Source organism: Aristolochia californica, unplaced genomic scaffold (genome assembly GCF_029961685.1).
Source record: "Aristolochia californica isolate CCGP_79_NKW_82.1479 unplaced genomic scaffold, dmAriCali1.0.hap1 SCAF_13, whole genome shotgun sequence".
Taxonomy (NCBI): Eukaryota; Viridiplantae; Streptophyta; class Magnoliopsida; order Piperales; family Aristolochiaceae; genus Aristolochia; species Aristolochia californica.
In genome coordinates, this window is record NW_027181804.1 from 25,716,778 (window position 1) to 25,731,492 (window position 14,715).

Consider the following 14,715-nt stretch of genomic DNA (forward strand, 5'->3'; position numbering starts at 1 on the left):
TCTGCTCTGCTGTAACAGGCCGGCGACACCACTCCTTTCTCTTTTTTCTACTCGGAGTAGGTACTTTCGGTTTGTGATTTTCTCCTTTCAGTTTGTCTGTTCTCAGCAGGGTTTGGCGACTCGACTTGGTGCCCATGATTCGAGTCCCAATTCAACGTGTGACAAGATGATTCGATCCGACTCGGTTGTATCTTTGAAAAAAAAAAATCTATTATTATAAAAATCCTCATAATTATATATTATATAATATTAAATATACTAACAATTTTTAAGATACAAACTAAATGTGTGCAATAAACACAGTTTATTGTGTTTTGGGATCTAAATATCTATTTGGTGTTGGGGTGTTGCAACAAAATTGGGACCCAATTCGGTGTTGTTCGATCCCGAGTTGGGTTAATCGAGTGGGGTTTACTCACTTGAGTTGCCCTTGATCATTCTAAAAGGTGACTAGGTCCAAAATTAGTTTTAAAAAATTTAAATTAAAAAATAACAAATGATAGGAAAACATCTTCATTATGCTATATAATATTTTTTAAATAATTAAACATCATAATTTATTGAAATTATTTTTCAATTAATATTTAATTACTTTATTAATTAACTTAATGACCTAATATTGTTAATTAGTTCATTGCTTACTAACAGTTGTAACGATTTTTAAAATCCTAGACAATCACAAGTTACTTATAATTTTATAAGAATATATCATCAATAATTATTAAATAAATAACAATATAAAAAAATTATTTATATTAAACAAAAAATTATCCAATTGCACAATTAATAATATTAAGTTTCCCCAGTTTTCAAATTATTGAGTAAAAATAAATAATAATTAAAGGTTTGATTATATTATTAGTTATTAGTTATTATTATAATTATTAACTACTATTATCCGTAATTATTAGTCTACATTAGTGATTAATTTTTTATTTATAATAGATTATAGTAATCTATGATCTTTTCATAACTATTTGCTTAATTTTTAAAATATAATAAATTAATCTATTATCTTTCACTTAAGCCTATTAGCATTTGATGAAATATATATATACCTAAGTTTAACACAGATATTACATGAAATTATACTATATATTAAGATCTAATAAAGACAACTAATTCAACTTTAATGCGTTAAAGTATGATTAATCATCTACAAGCGTTAATCAACCAAGGCGAAATGTTTACTCAAAACAGCAAATTCAAAAATTTAAATAGTAATAATTAATTCATAAAAGGAGAACGCTTATTTCTATTCCTTTTTTCCTGGAACTGATGAGCTAGGCCGGCAATTAAGCTAAATTTTGCGTCTAGAAGGTGACACGATCCGGACCACAAAATTATAAAAGGAGAGGTAGCTCGATCAAGCTAGTATGCTTCCGATAATCTCTTCCAGGGAAACGGAGACAGCAAAAATTATGGAACTCCTATCCATGTTTGAGCAATTAGGCGACGAGCAATGGAGATCTTCGGTGAAGTTCTTAGTCGTGGCCGGGGTGGCTATTTTGGCTTGGGTGATTCTCGCAAAGAAAACGAGCAAAAGCCGGCTGATATTACCGCCGGGGCCCCGAGGAGTACCCTTTCTGGGCTTCCTCCCCTTTGTCGAACCCGATATCCACAGCTGGTTTGCTCGTTTAGCTCGCAAGTACGGCCCCATAATCAGCCTTAGCCTCGGCCAGAAGCTCTTCGTAGTGGTGAGCTCGCCATCATTGGCGAAGGAGCTTCTCGGGGACCACGACGCCATTTTCGCCAACCGCGACGTGCCGCCGGGGTCGATGGCATTATTGAACGGAGTTCACGGCATGGGGTGGGCTCCATATGGGGAGCAGTGTCGAATGCTCCGGATGGTGAGCATTGGAGAGCTGCTTAACAGCTCAAAATTGGACACTTCGTACGGCGTCCGCCGGGCCGCAGTCCGGGAGATTGTGGCAGAGGTCCAAGGCAGCGCCGGAGCTCCGATTAAAATCGAGAACGTCATGTTCTCAGTGATGTATAAGACAATTACGGGAATGCTATGGGGAGGGTCACTCACTGAAGAGGAGAAGCGTCAGGTGAGAGCCGACTTTGAGAAAGCAGTAGAATACCTAGCGGAGGTCTTCTGCAAGCCCGACGTATCGGATTTCTTTCCGATTCTTGCTCCATTTGATTTGGGGGGAGTCGTCCGCGAGACAAAGAAGGGCGGAGTCATGCTTGAGCGAGTCCTCGACTCCCTTATAGATCAAAGCGCGAAAAGAGGCAACAGCGTGGGAACGAAAGATTTCCTCCAAATACTATTGCAGATACAGAAGATTGGCGATCCTAAGACTCCCCTTACGCGATCTCACATAAAGGCTTTGCTCATGGCAAGTACCTTCTTCCCCTCCATCAATTTTATAGTTCATGTAACTTCTCTTGAAGCATCTATACATTTCCGTCGAGCAGTCACTATGATCAGGAGACCACAAAGAAAGCTTTCATAAGTTTTTGGATTCCTGTACATGAAATGCTTGTAAAACTAAAAAATTGCAAGAGAGTGACCGTGGTCTAATTCAAATTGATTTTCATGATTTTATTCCTAACTTCCTTTACAGGACTTGGTGCTGGCGGGTAACGACACGACATGGACAACCATGGAGTGGGCAATGACGGAGGTGATGAAGCATCCAGAGGTTATGAAAAACGCTCAAGAGGAGCTGGACAAAGTCGTGGGGAAGAATCATCTCGTGGAGGAGACCCACTTACCTCACCTGCACTACCTGAACGCGTTTGTGAAGGAAGTCCTTCGTCTGCACCCTGTGATTCCACTCATGCTGCCGAGAACCCCAAGCCAGTCAACCCCAGTGGGTGGTTACATGGTTCCTAAGGGCGCTCGCGTGTTGGTGAATATATGGGCGATTCAAAGGGACCCTGCGGCATGGGAGTCTGCCGAGGAGTTTAGACCAGAGAGGTTCTTGACGGCTACCGGCAAACGTGAATTCACTGGCAATGACTTTCATTACTTTCCGTTTGGACGGGGAAGGAGGATATGCCCAGGTATGGCCCTGGCAGAGAGGATGTTAATGTATGTGATGGCCACTCTCCTGCACTCATTCGACTGGAAACTGCCTGAGGGCACAAAACTTAATGTTTCAGAGAAGTTTGGTTTCGTTTTGAAGAAGGCCGAACCTCTCATGGCTGTTCCAACACCAAGATTATCCGATCCAGAGCTCTACTCCTGCAACTGATTAGATCTACTACTGCACATAAATAAAATTAGTTCGAAAGAATCTTTTGGCTGTTTTCCGTAGCTATAATTCATATAGTTTGAGAACAGAGATGAAGTAAAGTAGGATTCACCTCTGTTAATCTTGAGCTATTTAGCAACTGTTCTTCGACTAGTTCAATGGAATCAACACAGGTTACAATCTATCGTCCCAGTAGAGGTAGCTCTGTCATCTTGTAACACTCTTGGAAAGAGATTCAAAACCAAAAGATTAATCATGGCCTAATGAAAAGAGAGTTTGCCGTAATTGCGCCACTTGTTAGTTATATTATCTAATTAAATCATAGCCTCTTAAGTTTGGCTATCACACAAGATGTCAACTCATCTTTGGTCAAGTTGGAAAAAAATGAAGTCAAATCATCTATTTTACGAAAACATAAAGTAATCTAATATTAGGGAGATCAGCACTCCCAGTAGTTTTCTTAAGCCAAGGGCCGGCAGAGATCCTTCCGGAATTACTACCCAACAATTTCCTTTACCGTCTCTTGCCTCTATCACCTTCTTCTCACGTCTCTTCTTTCTTGTTCCTTGTCTACCTGTTCTGTGTATGATAGATTAAACAGTTGGCTGGTTATACATCTTCTCCCCGAACCTTCTTTTATCACGACATCTTTGTGTCTCTCATTTGTCCATCTCTCTTCTCATTCTGTTTTCCACAACACGCTTTCTTTCTTTTTCTTGTCCATGGCACCCAATCAGAATCCGTGTCAGAGTGGAGTTACTGGTTTTTTGGGATATTTCCATGTCAAAATTCAAGACATCACAAGTTTGTGGAGCAAGACGTATTGGGTGTAACATTACATAACATGATAGAGGTAAAAGGATGATAGAGACAAAAGGATAAGTTAAAGTCAAACTGTACTTTGTATCTAGCTACAGCACGTAGCTGAAGTCAAATAAGAATTGTAAAACTATAAATTACCTTCATACCTCATCAATGAAAGATCAGGGTGGAAATTATTTGTTCTGCTCTCTGAATTTTCTACATGGTATGAGAGACACGAGACATCGTTGTCTTCTCCCTCTTATCGATCCTTTCTCCCTACTCTAAGAGGGAGCCAGTTCACATAAAGCAGGTGTGCATGCGAATAAAAAAGAGGCATACTGCCCTCGACTCTACTTCGACGACTCCACATGTTTCGGCTTGATTTATGAGTACAACATATTTATCTCGACGGTCTTCCAACTTGTCATAAGGAAATTATTCTTTCCTTATCACTTGAGTCTATGCTCACGGTTGATGGTCGATCCCGGTCCCAAACCTACCTTGGACTCTGCCAGTAGTGTCATGAACAAGGACACATTGTCCTATCTTTTATTAGAAGCATCCACTATTGTCACCACCATCAGCTCCTCGCCCAACTCCTAAATGCCAACCACGCCCTTCGACACAATGGCAACCACAAGCACATCTTGCAATCCCCACCTCTTTTGCTGATTCTACTTGGCTCTTGGATGGTGACGCATTGTACCATATTATTTTCGAATTGGTAATCTCTCTCTTCATTCTCCTTATGACGACACTAAAGACATTGTGATTGGTGATGGCAAAAATCTCCCTATTACTCATACTAGTTTCAAATCTCTGTTTACACCCTCCTGCACATTTTCTTTAAAGAATAATTTTTGTGTTCTTACCATGCAAAAAAAATCTTATTTCTATATCTCAGTTTTGTCAATCTAATCATGCTTCTATTGATTTTTGCTCTACTTCTTTTCTTGTGAAATATCTCTACACGAGGGCAACACTTTTGTAGGGTCGAACTATGAATGGTGTGTACAAGTAGCCGTTGTCCTCACCCAAGTTTTCCTCGTTAGTAGCCTTTTCTAGAGTCAAGACCACTTCATCTACTTGACATCATTGCTTAGGTCATCCGTCATCTCCAATTCTAAGGCACATTGTTTCTACTTTTCAGTTAGATTTATTGCCTCATTTAAAATTTAATTTCAATTGTAAGTCTTGCCAATGCAACCAGAGCTACAAATTACTATTCTCCCACTCCTCTTTTTTCTCTACTTCCCCTCTTGATATTATTTTCTTGGTATGTATGGACCTTTCCTATTTCTTCTATTGATGATTTCAAATATTATGTTATTTTTGTTGATCACTTCATAAAGTATATCTGGTTTTACCCTCTCAAAAGAAAATCCCATGTGTTTAATATCTTTATTCGGTTTTAAATCTCTTCTTAAAAACTTCTTTGGTAAATGGAATATCTCTCTATTGCAACCACTACATTTGAGATCGATGGATATGCTCTCTTCTCACTGAACTTGTTGTTTTTCTTCCACAACAACCGGTGCTTTATTGTGACAATGTCAGTGCTAAAATGTGTGCTTCAATCCAGTATTTCACTCTCGCATGAAAAATGTCGCTTTGGATTACCACTTCATTCACGAACAAGTTCAAAGTGGCGTTCTGTGGGTTACCCATGTCTCCTCTGTTGATTAGTTGGCTGATGTTCTCACCAAACTGCTTCCACGAACATGCTTCCTCTTCTTGAAGACCAAGATTGGACTCTTTTTTCGGAGCTCCATCTTGCGGGGGGCATGATAGAGATAAAAAATGATAGAGATATCTTACCCCATTCTTAGATGTCTACTTCATTCCCGAATTCCAGGGTGGAAGCGCCCCTCACCCGAACTGTACTAAAAAATGAGATTCGGACAATTCGGGTATGAGAGTCACAAGTCTAGGAGTGGACATCGAGTCAGATTTTTCCAGGAACCTGACTCCACCTGACCCAAAAAATCTAGGGGTGGAAAAAAAAACCTTTGGGTTTCGGGTCGGAGACGGGTTTTTACTAACCCGACCCAAACTCAACCCCACATAGGGGACAAAAATATAAAATGGGGTTGAGACGGATCGAGTTTATGGGGACAAGGAGGGAAAGGGTTAGATTTAACTTGGGTTTACAGAGACGGGGTGAGGATGGGGTTACGAGAATGGTCATCGGGTCAGGGATCGGGTTCGAGTTCGGATTTTGGCAAACCCTATAGAATTTAGGAATAGAGAATAATATTTTTTGTGATTTTCATTGATGAGGAGATGTTATGTATAGAATTACAATAGTGACGGTAGAGATTACAACTCTTCAAAATTTGAGTTTGAGTCTATTTGGTACTTGTATTTCGATCTTTATCCTTATCTCTATCATGCCCCCGCAAGATGGAGCTCCGAGAGGAGAGTCCAATCTTTGTCTTCAAGAAAAAGAAGCAAAAATTAAAGGATGGGAAGAACATCATCTGGTGGAAGAGCACTAGCACTAGTAGCGGCTAGGGTGGACGAAATCGCATCGTCTGGTGGAAGAGCAGTGGCATTGGTTGCGACTGGGTCTGATGGAATTGCATTGTCCGGTGCAGAGATTTCAAAGAGTACCAACACTGGTAGCCGTAGGGGTGGACAGAATCGCATTGTCTCATGAAGATATGGAAGAGCAGCGACACTGGTAGTGGCTGGGGCGGACGAAAGTGCATCATCCAGAGAAGAGAAGTGAAAGACCAATGGCACTGGTAGCAGCTGGGACAGACGGAATCGCAACATCCTATGAAGAGATATGGAAGAGCAGTGATACTGGTAGCGGCTGGGGCGGACAAAATTGAATCACCTGGAGAAGAGATGTGGAAGAGCAGCAACATTGGTAGTAGTTGGGGCAGGCGTATCGTATCTTTCGGTGGAAGAGCAATGGCACTGGTAGCGACTGGAGCGAACGAAATCGCTTTGTCCAGATGGGGAGAAGAGGTTTTGCAGTGATAGTTTTTTTTGTCACACATGCGAAACTCACATGTGTGATCTACACGTGCAAGTTTGCATGTTGGGCAGGTACATGCACGGGATGGGGAGACGAGGTTTTATAGTGATTTTTTTTTTTTGCACGTGTGATGTATATGTGCAAGTTCGCATGCTACGTAGGAACGTGCTTGGGACGGGGAGTGTGTGTACGTAGGGGGGGGGATTGGTTGGTGCGGCGCCGGCAATGAGAATGATGACAGTGGGTGAAGGTTGACGGTGGATGAGTTGACGACAAAGGTTGGTTGGCGGTGATGGCTTGGGGAAGTTTGAAACAAAGAAGGAGGAAGAAGGGGTTTCTGGATTGTCACTAATGAGACGAGACGACAACGACGGTGGGCTGCAGTTTCTAAGAGGATTTTACAGGAAATCGGGAGATATTTAGAGAGAGATGAAGGGGTTGGTTATGAATTAATTATTACTATTTAAATTTTTGAATTTGCTGTTTTGAGTAAACATTTCACCTTGGTAGATTAACGCTTGTAGTTGATTAATCATACTTTAATGCATTAAAGTTGAATTAGTTGTCTTTATTAGATCTTAATATATATTATAATTTCATGTAATATCTGTGTTAAACTTAGGTATATATATATTTCATCGAATGCTAATAGGCTCAAGTGAAAGATTATAGATTAATTTGTTATATTTTAAAAATTAAGCGATTAGTTATGAAAATATCATAGATTACTGTAATCTATTATAAATAAAGGATTAATCACTAATGTAGAGTAATAATTACAGATAATAGTAGTTAATAATTATAATAATAACTAATAACTAATAATAAAATTAAACCTATAATTATTATTTAATTTTATTTAATAATTTGAATACTGGGGAAACTTAATATTATTAATTCTGAGGGTTTAGGGTTTGAAAAATCCTTACAAATGGAATATATTTTTTATTTTTATAGAAATTTATTAGATAATTTTTTATTTAATATAAATAATTTATTATATTTTTATTTATTTAATAATTATTGATGAATTATTTATAAGAATTTAAGAATTACTCTAAATCAAAGTTTCAATGTGAAAATCTATCATCTAACTAATATATAATATTAAAATTTTAGTTTATTAATAAGCTTAAAATTATATAAACAAAATAAGGTAGCTAGATAATCAGCACATTGATTCAGAAACTATTTTGTAGATTACTTAATCTGTAATTTTTGTTATTTATTGTATTGAACTTTCTTATAAGTTTATAAGTAATTTGTGAGGGTCTAGGATTTTGAAGATATCTGTATCATTTGTTATCTCTATCATCCTTTATCTCTATCATTTCCCCTGGAAGATGGAGCTCCGACAGGAGAGTCCAATCTTGGTCTTCAAGAAGAGGAAGCATGTTCGTGGAAGCAGTTTGATGAGAGCATCAGCCAACTAATCAACAGAAGAGACATAAGTAACCCACAGAACGCCACTCTGAACTTGTTTGTGAATGATGTAGTAGAATACCTAGCGGAGGTCTTCTACAAGCTCGACGTATCGGATTTCTTTCCGATTCTTGCTCCATTTGATTTAGGGGAATCGTCTGCTAGACAAAGAAGGTCAGAATTATTCTTGAGAAAATCCTCGACTCCCTTATAGATCAAAGCTAGAAAAGAGGCAACTGATAGAGATAGAGATAATCATAGTGATAGATATAAAGATAATGATAGAGATAAAGATACCTAGTATTTGAATTAGAGATAGATTCAAATTGTAGAGTCCTAATCACCTATAATCTCTGTGTAATTCTATAAATAACTTACACCTGATCAATAATAATTATGGTAATATTATTCTTCATTCTTATTTTCTATATGGTATCAGAGTTTCCGATCGATTAATCAGAAGTAGTCTGCCGTTACTAGAAATCCTTATCAGAAGCAGCCTCCGCAGTTGTCGCCTACTACCACCGCCCATATCTACTATTTTCTCCTCCCTTTCTCCGAGTAATCTCGCCAGAGAAATTTTTGAAAAAAAAAAAAAACTGCCACCAACACTTCACCTGACATCCTCGTCATCGTCACCCTGCTGTCACCGCCATCCGCTCTGCTCAAATTTCCCATTGACGGTCCTGCGACACGGCGTCTCTGCAACAGTCCACAAGTCCCTTACCTTTGTCGACCATCGAGAATCTTTGCCTGCCAAAAAGTTGGCACTCGACAGCCGCACGACATCGTCGCTCGCCGCCGCTCACAGCCGCAAGTCGTCGCTTAGTGACTGGCCCCTACTACGCCAGAACATGAAGCTAGTCGGTCGCTGCCGCAAGTCGTCCCCGCTCTCAACAGCAATCAATTGCAGCTCGCAACTGCACTCCGACGGCCACAATGTCGACCGCCCAGAGTTCTCCCCCCATGCCGAACCCGTCGTCTCTCCAACTCACTCCCCCGACACTGTCGTCGTTGCGAATCATTCTCGCTGCCTCCAACCCCGCCGATCCATCTCGTTGCCGCCATCGTCGTCGACGCTCTCCTTACTGTCGCCGCCGTTCGCGCCTCCAGCTAGAGCATCGACTGCCCCCAGCCTGCCAGCGCCGCCCATCTCAACAGCACCGAGACGACCTAAGTTCAAGGGGGAAAAATTATTTCCCCCTTGGACACATCGTCTAGTGCACGTACGTGCGCCGCATGCGAACTCGCACGTGGACTTTCACACGTGTGTGTTTCACACATGCAACAAATTTTATTTAAAAAATAAACTCAAAGATTTCATCCTATCTGGACGATGTGATACCGTCCACCCCAGTCGCTATCTTTCTACCAGATATATAATTATGTCCACCCTAGTCGTTGCTCCAGCCGCCTCTAGTGCTGCTACTCTTCCATCAGACGGTGCAATTCCGTTTGCACCAACCACCTCTAGTGCTGCTACTCTGCCACTGACTATGAAATTCCTTCCGCACCAGCCACATCCAGTACTGCTGCTCTTCCATCAGATGATGCAATTCCGTCTGCACCAGCCGCCTCCAGTGTCGCTGCTCTGCCACCTGACGATGAAATTCCGTCCACCAGCTGCCTCTAGTGCAATTGCTCTTCCACTAGACGATGAAATTCCGTCCGCACTAACCTTCTCCAGTGCAACTGCTCTTCCACTAGACGATGCGATTTCGTCCATCCCAGCCACCTCCGATGCAACTGCTCTTCCACCAAACGATGTGATTCCGTCCGCCCCAGCCGCCTCTACTGCCGCGACTCTACTCAGCCGTTACCAGTGTCGCTGCTCTCTCCAAACCACTTCCAAGAACATGCTTCTTATTTTTGAAGTTCAAGATTGGACTCTCCTCTCGGAGCTCTATCTTGCAGGGGCATGATAGAGATAAAAATAAGCATAGTGATAGATATAAAGATAATGATAGAGATAAAGATATATGTGTTTGAATTAGAGATAGATTCAAATTGTAGAGTCCTAATCACCTACAATCTTTGTGTAATTCTATAAATAACTTACATCTGATCAATAATAATTATGGCAATATTATTCTTCATTCCTATATTCTATAGCAACAGTGTTGGAACAAAAGATTTCCTCCAAATACTATTGCAGATACAAAAGAGTGGCGATCCTAAGACGCCCCTTATGCGATCTCACATAAAGGGTTTGCTCCTGGCAAGCACCTTCTTCCCCTCCATCAATTTTATAATTCAAGTAACTTCTCTTGAAGCATCTATACACTTCCGTCGAGCAGTCACTATGATCAGGAGAGCACAAAGAAAGCTTTCAGAAGTTTTTAGACTCCTGTACATGAAATGCTTGTAAAACTAAAAAATTGCAAGAGAGTGACCGAGGTCTAATTCAAATTGATTTTCATGATTTTATTCCTAACTTCCTTTACAGGACTTGGTGCTGGCGGGTAACGACAGGACATGGACAACCATGGAGTGGGCAATGACGGAGGTGATGAAGCATCCAGAGGTTATGAAAAACGCTCAAGAGGAGCTGGACAAAGTCGTGGGAAAGAATCATCTCGTGGAGGAGACCCACTTACCTCACCTGCACTACCTGAACGCGTTTGTGAAGGAAGTCCTTCGTCTGCACCCTGTGATTCCACTCATGCTGCCGAGAACCCCAAACCAGTCCACCCCAGTGGGTGGTTACATAGTTCCTAAGGGCGCTCGCGTGTTTGTGAATATATGGGCGATTCAAAGGAACCCTGCGGCATGGGAGTCTGCCGAGGAGTTTAGACCGGAGAGGTTCTTGACGGCTACAGCCAAACGTGAATTCACTGGCAATGACTTTCATTACTTTCCGTTTGGACGGGGAAGGAGGATATACCCAGGTATGGCCCTGGCAGAGAGGATGTTAATATATGTGATGGCCACTCTCCTGCACTCATTCGACTGAAAACTGCCTGAGGGCACAAAACTTGATGTTTCAGAGAAGTTTGGTTTCGTTTTGAAGAAGGCCGAACCTCTCATGGCTGTTCCAACACCAAGATTGTCCGATCCAGAGCTCTACTCCTTCAACTGATTAGCTCTACTACTGTACGTGAATAAAATTAGTTCGAAAGAATCTTTTGGCTGTTTTCTCTAGCTATAATTCATCTAGTTTGAGAACAGAGATGAAGTAAAGTGGGATTCACCTCTGTTAATCTTGAGCTATTTAGCAACTGTTCTTCCACTAGTTCAATAGAATCAACACAGGTTACAATCTATCGTCCCAGTAGAGGTAGCTCTGTCATCTTGTAACACTCTTGGAGAGAGATTCAAAACCAAAAGATTAATCACGGCCTAATGAAAAGAGAGTTTGCCGTAATTGCGCCACTTGTTCGTTATCTTATCTAATTAAATCATAGCCTCTTAAGTTTGGCTATCACTCAAGATGTCAACTCATCTTTCGTCAAGTTGATAAAAAAATGAAGTCAAATCATCTATTTTACGAAAACATAAAGTAAGCTAATATTACGGAGATCAGCACTTCCAATAGTTTTCTTAAATTTTGTTATCTGTTATCCGATTAAGCCAAGGGCCGGCAGAGATCCTTTCGGAAACACTACCCAACAATTTCCTTTACCGTCTCTTACCTCTATCACCTTCTTCTCACGTCTCTTCTTTCTTGTTCCTTGTCTACCTGTTCTGTATATGATGGATGTTGAAGATCCGAACTTAAGGGGTCTTACGATCCGAGATTAACTGGTCTTGATCTGAGTCCGAGATTAACTAGTCTTGATCCGACAAGAACGGATCTGTAATTTTAAACGGGATTCGTTCCCTTATATGTAAACGTATTCTGAATGTATAATTTTATATCGGAAATAAAGAATTTTACATGGTATTAGAGCGACGATCTTGAGATCGCTCTTTCTATTGTTTTTTTTTTCCCGTCTGTCTCGTTGCCGCTTCCGATTACGGCGACGTTTCCGTCGAGGTCCAAATCCTCATTCGACGGACGGAGATAAACCTGCGCCGATCGTTAAAAGAACGCAACAGGAGTTCTTTTATTGTCCACCAAAGGTCTCCCAAATCCGGCCACTGCGCCGTCCCCGCCACCGCCTTCCGGCCTTCCTCTGCCGCAGACGACGCTCGCAAACCGTGCTCCGACGTTTTGCGCCATCCCGCCTTCCGTTCCGACGGCCAGTTTAATTTTCGTTGCTCTCTGTCTGCAGAGACAGAAACGAGAAAGAAATATTTACGCGTTGAATTAAAACAACGCTTTATGGTCCGAGCCAAAGTTTGAGCCGAGCCGAGCCAAACCGAGCCAATACACTGAGCCGAGCTAATATTATCTAAGCCGATATACTGAGCCGAGCCGAGCCGATATACCGAGCCGAGCTAATATTATATAAGCCGATATATTGAGCCGAGCCGACATACTGAGCCGTACCAGTTTTCTACCGAGTTAACTTGGACCTAAGGAGTCTAGCTCGAAGTCCTGAGCCGAAGCCAGAGTCCCAGTCTGCGCACACTAACTTCTAACAAAGGATATCGCTAGTATGACATCCAACTTTACTAATCTGAATCACCCACTGTATCTTCACCATTCAGATCAGCCTGGGTTGGTTCTCGTCTCACAACTTCTCACTGAGGATAATTACAGCACATGGCGTTGTTCCATGACTATGGCCCTCACAGTCAAAAACAAATTTGGGTTTGTTGATGGATCTCTTCAACGACCAGACAACAATACCGACAATGAATTACAACAGTGGATTCGTTGTGATAACCTTGTCAAAACTTGGTTATTGAGTTCAATCTCTAGAGATATTGCAGCAAGCGTATTTTATTGTGATGGAGCACAAACAGTTTGGAATGAGTTGTGCGACCGCTTTTCTCAGGTAAACAACGTCCAATTATTTCACATTGAGAATGAAATACATGATTGCATACAGAATAATATGTCTGTTAGCTCATATTTTACAAAACTCAAAGGACTGTGGGATGAAAGAGATTCTATTTGTCCCATCTCACACTGTCATTGTGGCTTTATGAAAGAGGAACTATCCTATCGAGAAACACAGAAAATCATCAAGTTTCTCATGGGATTAAGTGAATCTTTTACTACCGTACGTGGACAAATATTGAAAATGGACCATTTGCCTAAGATTAGCAAGGTTTATTCTCTAGTACTCAGACATGAACGACAAAAAGATGTATCTGATAAATCCACCTGGCAAGAAACCCATTGGATGTAAATGGGTATACAAAGTCAAGCTTAAATCTGATGGCACCGTTGAGCGTTACAAAGCTCGCCTAGTCGCCAAAGGATACAACCAGATTGAAGGACTTGACTATCAAGAGACGTTCGCCCCAGTTGCCAAGCTGGTTACTGTCCGTGTCCTACTCAGTGTTTCTGCTATTCAAGGATGGCATCTTCACCAACTCGATGTTAACAATGCGTTCTTACACGGTAATCTTGATGAAGATGTCTACATGTCACTACCACCTGGTTTTGGATGAAAGGGGGAGACTCGAGTGTGCAAACTTAACAAGTCCCTATACGGCTTGAAACAAGCTTCTAGACAGTGGTTTTTGAAGTTTTCCACAGCCCTCAAGATTGCTGGGTTTCATCAGTCAAAGGCAGATTATTCTTTATTCGTCCAATCCCACAAAGGCAGTTTTACAGCAATACTTGTATACGTTGATGATGTGATTTTGGTAGGTAACAATCTGCAACATATTGAAGATGTGAAACAGTTATTATCCAAGTAGTTCAAACTTAAGGATCTTGGTCAGCTCAAATACTTCTTGGGTATAGAAGTAGCAAGGTCTTCAAAGGGGATTACCCTCTCCCAAAGGAAATATGCATTGGAGATATTAGAAGATGCTGGATTTCTAGGAGCAAAACCTACGAGGTTCCCAATGGAGCAAAATTTGGCTCTTACACAATCCGATGGTGAACTCGTAAATGATCCTTCATCATACAGGTGCCTTGTGGGAAGATTGATCTACTTGACCATCACTAGGCCAGATATGGTCTATGTTGTCCATGATCTAAGCCAATTTATGGAAAAACCACGTACACCACACCTTGAGGCAGCACATAGAGTTCTTCGATACCTGAAACAAACTCCAGGGCAGGGTATTCTATTATCCTTTACAGGTACACTCCAGTTAAATGCATTTTGCGATGCAGATTGGGCTCGTTGCAGGGACACAAGAAGGTCAGTAACAGGGTATTGTATATTTCTTGGACAATCACCCATTTCGTGGAAAACAAAGAAGCAAACAACGGTGGCTCGATCAACTGCC

The 14,715-nt window shown here is 41.2% G+C and overlaps 1 protein-coding gene across 1 annotated transcript; it reads left to right on the top strand.

Moving 5' to 3' along the window:
• Positions 1 to 1,376: 1,376 nt before the first annotated feature.
• LOC137947746 (cytochrome P450 CYP736A12-like) lies at positions 1,377 to 3,206 on the top strand. The gene is made up of 2 exons (XM_068793516.1): positions 1,377 to 2,345; positions 2,574 to 3,206. Exons 1-2 carry the CDS (start codon positions 1,377 to 1,379, stop codon positions 3,204 to 3,206), a joined length of 1,602 nt encoding a protein of 533 aa, XP_068649617.1.
• The last annotated feature ends 11,509 nt before the right edge of the window (positions 3,207 to 14,715 follow it).